We start from the raw sequence: 10,096 nt of genomic DNA on the forward strand, positions 1-10,096 counted from the left end.
CCAACCACACCACTAACTAGACTTGGTTCTAGAGCTCCATGGTACCGCTGCCTGTCCAACTGAATCCTTTTTTTTTTTTTTTTTTTTTTTTTTTTTTTTTATCAGTATCACAGGAACATCCACCAGCGACTCCATCCGCGGCGCCCAACAAATAGCGGGCAAAGGTTGTCTACAACGGCGGCTTGTGCAAAGCACCACTCGATTTGCGCCCAACTTGCCTAGTTCGCACGATCAAGTCAACGAACCACCATTTCTATTCGCTCAGCTCCGCCCACCACTGAAGCTAGTTGTGGAAGCAAATCCGTCTAGTGTGTTTGCAAATTGTATGTTGGTGCAGTACCGGGAGGAATTGAGAAAAACGACCTTGGCAGCATAACGGCCCCTACAAGGAAGGAGCCGACATTCTGCAAAATGTCACCATCACCGCAAACCCCACTGCATTCACGCCACACATCGGTAGCAGACTCCTTCTCCATGTCGCCCTCGATGGACCGGCGACAGTCCCGGTCTTCCTTCAACGATGCACCCTTGACTCCACACCGCAACAACAGTTTTGGCACCGCCGACAACACGATGGACTTGAGCGGATTCGGCAGCGGCGGTCACAACATGGCGGGCGGCGGCTCCGGACTTGGCAATCTGGCCGACGAGCTGGCCGGTGCCTTTTCGGACGAAGACGAGGATGACGACCCATACTACGAAGAAGGCGACAACTCGGCCATTGGTATCGCGGTCACTACCGACGATGCTATGCATACAACTCGAGACAGCGGAGTCGACATAGCCAGCGCCGCCGGCCGGGGAGGAGGAAAGAAGATGAGCGGTGACGGTCTCGGTCTGCCAACGCCAAGGGGCCATCGGAGGAAAGCGAGCGATTATGATGGAAGCGAATATGGGTCGGACTCTGATCTGGACACGACAGATATGCCACCGAGTCTTGTCGCCAAAATTGATGCGGTAGAGTCTCTAGCAAGGAGGGGAACGGAGAGCAACGGAGGCCCCACGGATGGCGTCTTTCAGAGAGTAACGAATCTGCTCCGCGACCTGGGTCCCCAGGCTGGGGTAGAGGGTAGCACAACTAGGCGAGCTTTACATCCCTAGGAACGGGCAGGTAGTAGAGAACACCCAGCTAACATTCCAGATTTCCATCCAGGTTGATCACAACTCACACAGCTCTATCCACGCACCTGCACCACCAATCACGCCAAATCCAGACCCTAAGCTATGCTCTCTTCGCGCCGACATCAATACCCCCAGATGTTGAGACGGTAGAGGAGCTTATTCCCCTTCTCGACGCTCTGTCAGAAATCATACCACGACCTGCCACTGCGGCGCACGCCTCCCTGGCCTCGCTGCACGCCGTCACAGCAGATGTGGTGCAGACGCTCAACTACCTGTCGGACACCCTGGCCATGTCCCGGCAGACGACCAACGCGGCCACACGTCGGCTGCGCAGCGCCAAGGAGATGGTAGCCGAGATTCGCCGCGAGGACGATGAGCGTGAGGAGGCGGAAATTTGGCTTACCAGGCACAAGTGGGGCGAACGGCTAGCCAGGCGGGAGTGCGCTGCTGTCTGCAAGGACGTCGTCGGCGGCTTCGAGGACGTATGCAATTCATGGCGGGCCAGGATACTGGGGCAAGCCGAGGCTGGCCCGACGGCTGCCTGAGTGACGACCCCTGGCAGGCAGCTGGCTGTGTGGTTATCTAATTTGCCCTTGCAGGTGCGAAACCACGCCGTTCTTGGGGAGCTACAGTACAAAGATGCGGACTGCTTCTTATTTCTTTGCTTTTTACTTGTCCCTCTTCTTTTTTTTTTTTTTTTTTTTTTCTCAAGAGGGATGGCTTTTGCTATGCATACCCACTTGTAGTTTCTTATCTCTGTTAGTGCATAATTTTTTGACGCTAGTAGACATGGCAGAGAAAGCATAATGCCGACTTTGCTTTGGCTGTAGCGATGATCACGATCGGCGTTTTTGGGGGACAACAAGAGAACCATATAGAAAAAGAACCATGTTCCCAAGGATGAACATGGACACCCGATAGGTTTTTCTCGGCATAGATTATCAAATGTGCGGATGTTGGAAACGGCGAATCTGGAGTCCTTTCCACGGAATATATTTATATATATACCAGCAGTCAAGTCAACCTTGTTTGTTTGGTTGTCGTAACGCACAAGAGCATAAAGCATCGCGATAAATTGGTATTATTATCAAAATCTACAAAGCCGGCCCAAAAATACATGATCAACGTGCTAAAACATGAAACTATAGCCACCACAGACAACGTATTATACCGATACCCGACGGACTACCATGAAGCTACTCTCAACCCTCACTCCTCGCCAATTTTGAGCGTATACGGCGAGCTCGACCTGGTCCCGCTGATCATACTTCCGTTGGCGTGCCGAAATGGCATAGCAACGCTTGCAGACCTCGATTCAGGCCCTACGTAAACGTCGTCGCCGTAGAGCCCACTCGTAAAGGTCTTCCTGGTGTTCCTCTTGTGCGAACTGCCGGGACCGTCGCCCAAATCGACCGGAGGCGCATCGCGCGTCCTCCTCGCCCCCGAGACCCCGGCGACGCCCTCCTCGTCCTCCGTGATGATGACCATCCACACCCCGATGGCGCCGTTGCCGCCCAGCAGCGGCGTGCAGTGGATCCAGCGGTGGCGGCCCTCGCCAGTCTTGGCCGACGCCACCCAGCGCACCTTGGCCGTGACGCCATGGCCCTCGGCCAGCGCCGCCGTGAGCTCATCACGCACCCGCGAGGAGCCCCCGATCTTGCTCATGAAGTGGCTCTGTAGGATGCCGGGGACGCGCAGGCTCGGACTCGCAAACAGGATCTTGAGGTTCGGGTACGGCCGCACCAGCAGGTAGTTCTCGAAGATGCCCGTCAGCCTGCCGCTGGGGCTTGGCGGTGGGGCGCTGTGTGGGACGGCGCTCGCGGCGGATACGCCGTTGCCGGATGTCGCGGCTTTGCCGTCCTTGCGGACGAGGTCACCGTCGTCGAGGTCGTCGAGGTCGTCGAGTGGGTCCTGGCTTTCGCCACCGCCGATGCTGCTGGCCTCATCCCGGATCAGGACCCGCGGCTTGTGCCAGTTCTGCGTCTGCGTGGCGTCCGAGGCCTGGAGGTGCTCCTGGTGCGTGTGTAGCCGGTGGAGGGCGCCGCCGTGCTTGCGGACCGTCTCGAGCTCTTGGAGGTTGAACATCTCGCAGAGCTGCCGGATCTCTTCCTTCTTCTCGACCTGCGGTGCAGCCTCGTCCGACTTGTTTTTGTCCTTTTCCTCAGTCTCGTCGACCAAGCGACGCAGGGACTCGAGGCCGACGCAGTCCTTGGCAAGACCGGAAACGTCGACTTGGGCGCCGATAAAGTACCGGACTGCACCGCGGCTGTCGTACAGTGGGGCAACCATGAGAAGATTCCTGATGGGTTGTGTGCCCGAGGTCAGTTGCGAAACACATAAAGGAGGCGGTCAAAAAGATCCCAGCGAAAAAAAAAAGGGCCTGCGCACATGAATGGTGATCCGTCTCTCCTGTAGTTCAGAAACGTCTCGTAATGCTCCTTGCCTGCGAGGACCTTTTCCTTGATACGTTTAACTGAGAAGGGATTTGTTTTTGGTCCTTGAAGGAACCTGCAGTTCCTGCCCAGGACATAATTCATGCCATACTGCGTCGTCCGGTGGAACTCTGTCGCGATGGTCAGCATAAAGGGGCGCATTACAAAAGTCTTTTAAAAAAAACGAAAAGTTCAAAGATACGCATGCTGGCTGCCGCTTACCTTCAGAAGCAAAGACTATGGGGTTGTCATGCCTTGAGGGATCAGTCAGACAGAAAACTTCAGCCAGACCCTCAGACATCTCGCGCAGGTGCGGAGGCAGAGTCCCGGTAATACGTTTCCTGATGGAGATGCTCACGGTCTGTATCCAGACGTGTGTGATGTACGCCGGCAGGTCGTCCCTCGCCAGTGCCTCAAAGGCTGCGTCGGCACGCTGCCTTAGTGACTCGTTCATCGTCGCCATGACTTCGTGGCCAGTGAAGTCATGTCCTGGAATTGGTTCAAGGGCTTCGATGATGGCGTTTGAGTACTCAACGGCTTTGACCGCCTTGAGCGCATCGAGATAGTAAATCAAAAGCGGCAAAGATGAAGGGCGCTGACCACACAGGAAGGTGGTGAAACGTTGCAGGATGATCGGGTCGTCGAAAATCGTCTGCAGGTGCTCCTTGGAGAAGAGTAGCTCGGAACGCTTTTCCAAAGAGTAGAGACCAGCCTCCCCCACGGCCGGCCCCACGAGGTCGAAACTCCCTGGCTCAACATCTTCCTCCTGCAATGGCTCGAGTGCTGCGTCATCGTCGCCGGCCTTTGTCTGAAGCGCTGCCAGGGATATGGCGGTGTTAAGATATGTAGAGGCTGTTGATGCGGCCTTGGATCTACTTGATAAAATACTCGGCTGATATGTCGATGGGGGTGGTGATTGAGTTCCCATAGTGAACACGTCTGGTTCGGGCGAACGGACCCTGGTGGATGGTGGTGATTTTATGCTTGTCCCGAGTCTATCAGCACAAGATTTGTATGGTTAGCGCCGGTGGCCCTCCTACAAGGAAAAGAGGGGAGCGCAGGCATCTTGTAGGCAGGATGATAAAAAGCTTATAATAAAGAAAGCAAAAGAAAGTTCATGTTAAATCGTACCCGCCCCTGTGTTGGTTTTCGCCGTGTCTTAGCCCACTGTGGCTGATGGGACTGGCTATTGCAGGTTCCATATTGAGATCTCTTGTTCCTGCTATGATGTTATCTAAGGTCATGGCAGTCTTCAAGCCGAGATCGGCTGAGGGGCGTCGACTGTGGTTCGGCCTTCTGCGAAGAGGGATATCCGGGATGTCAGCGCCCTCATCACCATCAAGGTCAAATCGCTCCTGATCAACAGATATAACGTTCATCGCCGGCGCACGGTGGTATGCAACAAGTACACTATAATACCGCAGGTTTTGGGTCAGGCTCTGACGAAGCAAAATACTGCCTAGAAGGGGCTGAAGATCCCTTGCGGTTGCACGTAAGGAACCAAACAGTTTCGAAAAATAAGCAACTTGTAATAACAGTACGACCTACCTAGCCATTAGGGGCCCGTTTCGAGGGACAAAGAAAGGGAGGGGCAAATGAGGCTTTAATAGTCGGATGGCGCTCGGCTTCCCCGGACTACATTTCTTTTACGACGGGCGGGAAGGGACAGCCCAAGCTACTTTATATACGCCAAACCCTAGTGGCGTACAAAGGCGCCGTGCCAAGAGAGCATAACAATTCTGCTCGGGAAGTATCCGTCGCTCGCAACAACCCATAAAAAAGGGCCACCCTGTCTGAGACCCGTTGCGACGGAAGTATTTTACGGTACGTCACCATGCCCTCAACGCCATCTCCCGGCAATCCTACGGCAGCAACTGCATGTACTATAGTAGCAGTATCCCCCTGTGGGGGCTAATCTTACATAAAAACTCAGACTTACAAGGTCCTTAGCAAGGTATGGATCTCCTGGATGTCTTTTCACGCCAATAGGGCAATTGCAGAAGATCTCCATACTAGCCCATCTAATAATTCTCCAGCGAAAGGACGGCAAAGTGACACTTGTATGGTGCTGCTAAGCAGACACCAGATAAGACGAAATACGAAGCTTGCTTACATGGGTATATTCCAGGGCCCCCCTGTTTTGCTAAGATACGAAAATCTGGGGAAGTGCTGAGGCTGTTGGCTTACAGAACTCATGGTACTAGAGTACCGGTTCTTTGTACAGCCAAGACAGGTCTCACTCCTAACTCCTTTATGGAGTATAAATTCGGTGTTCGAAGTGGTAATTCGTACAACAGTAATTCAGGATTCGAACATAAAATTGTCCCTTGTGTATCATGGTACAGTTGACTAATACAGCGAGGACGAGCCCAGCCAATTTCTGTGTACCGTATGCAGGAACGCCACCTATAACTGCAGTCAGTGTTTACAGTTTAACTACACTAATATAAATTGTGAACGAGGAAAAAAAAAAAAAAAAAAAAAAGTCAATATCTGCATAATGTCGACAAGCTTTCCCTGCACGCTCATGTATCCAGGGGGTAATTTGATAAGGAGAAATTCGAGTTGCAATGCGACAGTCTCGCCTGTTGATATCCACTTACTCCAGTGATGGAGCAACTGAACAGAGATCGTTCCACTTGGTGCGCGATCGCGATTATCAGAACAAGGATTTGAGAATCGAGATTCGTTTTAATGTTGACCTTTTTAGGTGAGCTGCAACAATCAAAGCATTGTCCGGTAAACTGCAAGGCTGGTGGACTAGACACTTTGCCCCATATCTAACAAAGAGCGCCAGGCCGACGTTGTTGTCTAGGCTCCTTAGTGAACCTCGGAAGCAATGACAGCCGGGGCCAAGACGGATGAAAGCCGTCCATACAAACCCTGCGTGCGGAGTAGATGTGCGGCTGGATGAACAAGCTTGTAGTGCCACCAGAAGGGCCTGCACTTGTTCTTTCGATGCGCGGAGAAAGCGACGCTGGTCGAAATCCTAAACTCTAGAGACCTCGTGGCAATCATGCCCACGTTTGCAACCATGTCTTCTGGGGCTCGAAAGCTATTGATTTCGAATAGGCTAGCCCCATCGGGACCCATGACCTTGTGGGTAGTGAGGTCAGTGCGGGAAAACTGTTGGCGCCAATGCTAAGACCAAGGTTCATCCAGCTAATCCAAGGTTGGCTAGCGCTCACCGACTGACAGACGCCATCTTGCGATATGTCGTAAAAGACAGGTTGTCAGCCGATTGGTACGGCTCTTAGTCTCGCGGATTTGATTACCCGGTGATGACCTCGAGTCAGTAAAGTCGTTTCGTCGCAGCCGTCGGTGATGTGACAGAGAAGCTGAAGGAGCAAGCGTCGCGTGAGTTGTAAACTCCCATGTGTGTTAGACACGCTACTTATAGCTGTACGCCAGCAAGCAAACGGTTCGATTGAACGGATGAGGCTGAGGTTAAGATGCTGTTATAACTCTTGTTTAAATGTCGTCGACTCACACAAAAGAAGTATTCGTCACGAGTGACTTTCCAACTTCGGCAAGAATGCAACATATAGCATGGAAATGTGCGAATTTTATACAACACCAAGCACAGTAATGTTGAGGAGGGGCGGTGGGTATAATATACATTGACTATGTACCTGTGTACTGCATATGATCTATCATTTCAAGGGGTTGTGCGTATATCATCAGAGCAAGATTCGCCGCAAAGTCATGTGATGTCAAAAATGAAATGGGCCCGATACCTTGGAACGGAACCCCTTACCAGGAACGATATGGTGATCGTCAAAACTTAGTCTTCGACTCACGTGAGGAGCAGCTCACGTGCAACCCGGCTCCTCGGGTGGGTCGATGTGGCTTGTAAACGATCCTATCGATAAGTCATCATTGTCCAGCCACACATACTTTTTTGGTTCAGTGTGGGGAAATTTTCAAGCTCCACCGGCTTTTCGGTGGGTGGGCGGCAGAAAAAAAAAAAAAAAAAATTGGAAGCTCTGCTCTGTCGGGATAGAAGCTATCGCGAGGGAGGACATACACCAGGAACGCCCAGCTAGGCCACTTCGTACCTTCAATTGCTTAGGTGCGATACATCTGTGGACAGGAGACCATTGTTCAATTCAGATTGTTGGTCAACAGCTGCAACATTACCGGTAAAAGCAAAGGCTTTTCAGAAACGCGCCAAGAACAAAACGATCAACATGGGCGGCAACAAGGACGCTCTCGCATTGGCGAAGAGGGACGAGGAGGTTGATGAGGAGTTCAGCATCAAGCCAGAGCAGGTCACACCTGCTCTCGACACAAGCAGCTGGCCGCTTCTTCTCAAGAACTATGACAAACGTGCGTGCGCTTGCAGCCTTTGACCCAACCGCGCGCCGCTTAGAGATGGGCAGCTTGCTAACATGACCTCACGTCTCTTCATTTCAGTGCACATCCGGACCGGACACTTCACACCCATCCCTAACGGCAGCACTCCTCTCCGTAGGGACATCAAGTCATACATCAGCTCCGGTGTGATCAACCTCGACAAGCCCTCCAACCCTTCCAGCCACGAAGTCGTCGCATGGATCAAGAGGATCTTGAGGTAGGACTACCAATACTACTCATAAAACTTGGGCAACACGCTAAAAATAGGCTCTTCAATGCAGGTGTGAAAAGACGGGACACAGTGGTACTCTTGACCCCAAGGTTACAGGATGTTTGATCGTGTGCATCGACCGTGCAACCAGGCTGGTTAAGTCGCAACAAGGAGCAGGAAAGGAGTACGTTTGCGTGATTCGCCTTCACGACAAGGTTCCTGGCGGCGAGCCCGAGTTTGCACGTGCACTCGAGACCCTCACCGGTGCCCTGTTCCAGCGCCCACCTCTCATCTCGGCCGTCAAGCGCCAGCTGCGTATCCGTACCATCCACGAGAGCAAGCTCATTGAGTTCGACAATGACCGTCATCTCGGTGTTTTCTGGGTCAGCTGTGAGGCTGGAACGTACATTCGGACTCTGTGTGTCCACCTGGGTCTCATGCTGGGTGTTGGCGCTCACATGCAGGAACTTCGCCGTGTCAGGAGTGGTGCTATGGACGAGACCAAGGATTTGCACACCCTTCACGACGTTTTGGATGCTCAGTGGCTGATGGACAACACCCGCGATGAGTCGTACTTGAGGAAAGTTATCCAGCCTCTTGAGACATTGCTCACGACCTACAAGAGGCTTGTGGTCAAGGATAGCGCCGTCAACGCTGTGTGCTATGGTGCCAAGCTCATGTTGCCTGGTCTCCTGAGATATGGTAAGTTGGAGTCTATTTTATGTTTTTATGCCTTGGAACCCGCACAATAACTGACTTGATCTTTTGCTCTACCCCAGAGGCCGACATTGAGCTTCACGAGGAGGTCGTCTTGATGACCACCAAGGGCGAGGCTATTGCGATTGGTATTGCCCAAATGTCAACAGTCGAGATTTCATCTTGCGACCACGGTGTGGTTGCTAAGGTGAAGCGCTGCATCATGGAGCGCGACCTGTACCCTCGCCGCTGGGGTCTTGGTCCTGTGGCCGGCGAGAAGAAAAAGCTCAAGGCCGATGGCAAGCTCGACAAGTTCGGCCGCCCCAACGAGGCCACGCCATCAAAGTGGACCCAGAACTACAAAGACTACTCCGCTCCTGCGCCTGACGCTGCAGCGCCTGCTGCTGATGAGACTACCGCTACCACGCAGAGCCCAGCAAAGGCTCTCCCCGCTCCTGAAGCCGAGCCAGAAGCCGAGGCCGATGATGGCAAAAAGCGCAAGTCAAAGCACGAGGGCGAAACGGCAGAGGAGAAGGCTGAACGCAAGCGCAGGAAGAAGGAGAAGAAGGAGAAGAGGGCCTCCAAGGCTGCTGCCGAAGAGGACAGCGATTAAATTTTCGGAACTATTCTCTCCTGAAGTCGCTCAAACCAATTCTCGTTTTCCGGTCATTCTCTCTCAATACTTGCCCAGGTTTGTTGGTAAGGGAACTTCCAGATCCTTTGATGCAGGGCGGTTTTGTCGAGCATGCCTCATCAACTATGGGCTGGAAAAGTGTACTTCTTGATCAACAAAAGAAAAGACCCAAGGATCACATTCAGGGCTGGGGTTAATTGGCGTTAGGATAGTGTTCTTTATACGGGCTCTGCATTTGTCACTGCTGTGTTTTCGATTGAATTTGAATTCTGCTTCCCCTTTAACCATCTCTTCACCATAGTTGCTTTGCGGCACCAAGTCAACCTCGATCATCCACCAGCGAAAGCACACGCTGCATTTTGACAGAGATGCGAGGATTTGTCACCACCATGTACCTCGATCTGGAACCATTAATCATTAGCGCCGCGTCACGTTTTGGCAAAGACGGGACGGCAGCGAACATGGTACAGCTGACTCAAATCAGGACCGAGGTATCTCGAGGTATCTGGGGGTCACTCTAGGGCCGAGAAGTTTGAATAAAGCCAACCATCAAGTCTTGGGGGATAGACAGATAAGTTATTACCGCGTGTCCTGATTACCGCCATCATTATGGATTTGACCGATCAAAACAAACTAAGCAAACAC

At 52.5% G+C, this 10,096-nt stretch overlaps 4 protein-coding genes across 4 annotated transcripts in view; 3 read left to right on the plus strand and 1 right to left on the minus strand.

Annotated features, from left to right (window-relative positions):
* Window positions 1-411: 411 nt before the first annotated feature.
* PpBr36_02426 (uncharacterized protein) lies at window positions 412-1,667 on the plus strand (the record flags this gene model as incomplete). Its single annotated transcript, XM_029889608.1, has 2 exons — window positions 412-1,069; window positions 1,174-1,667. 2 exons carry the CDS (start codon window positions 412-414, stop codon window positions 1,665-1,667), a joined length of 1,152 nt encoding a protein of 383 aa, XP_029753184.1.
* A 664-nt stretch (window positions 1,668-2,331) lies between these two features.
* PpBr36_02427 (uncharacterized protein) lies at window positions 2,332-5,110 on the minus strand (the record flags this gene model as incomplete). Its single annotated transcript, XM_029889609.1, has 5 exons — window positions 2,332-3,421; window positions 3,511-3,685; window positions 3,777-4,549; window positions 4,686-5,009; window positions 5,103-5,110. 5 exons carry the CDS (start codon window positions 5,108-5,110, stop codon window positions 2,332-2,334), a joined length of 2,370 nt encoding a protein of 789 aa, XP_029753185.1.
* A 2,634-nt stretch (window positions 5,111-7,744) lies between these two features.
* Window positions 7,745-9,430, plus strand: PpBr36_02428 (uncharacterized protein; the record flags this gene model as incomplete). Its single annotated transcript, XM_029889610.1, has 4 exons — window positions 7,745-7,883; window positions 7,971-8,127; window positions 8,192-8,823; window positions 8,901-9,430. 4 exons carry the CDS (start codon window positions 7,745-7,747, stop codon window positions 9,428-9,430), a joined length of 1,458 nt encoding a protein of 485 aa, XP_029753468.1.
* Window positions 9,431-9,840: 410 nt separating this feature from the next.
* The window catches only part of PpBr36_02429 (uncharacterized protein), a gene marked incomplete at both ends in the record, with an annotated part of 835 nt that continues 579 nt past the window's right edge, over window positions 9,841-10,096 (plus strand). Inside the window, one exon of the mRNA XM_029889611.1 lies at window positions 9,841-9,942. Within this exon, the coding sequence (XP_029753469.1) occupies window positions 9,841-9,942 (102 nt within the window). The remainder of the gene's footprint in view (window positions 9,943-10,096) is intronic.

This window comes from Pyricularia pennisetigena, chromosome 3 (genome assembly GCF_004337985.1).
Source record: "Pyricularia pennisetigena strain Br36 chromosome 3, whole genome shotgun sequence".
NCBI classification, from domain to species: domain Eukaryota; kingdom Fungi; phylum Ascomycota; class Sordariomycetes; order Magnaporthales; family Pyriculariaceae; genus Pyricularia; species Pyricularia pennisetigena.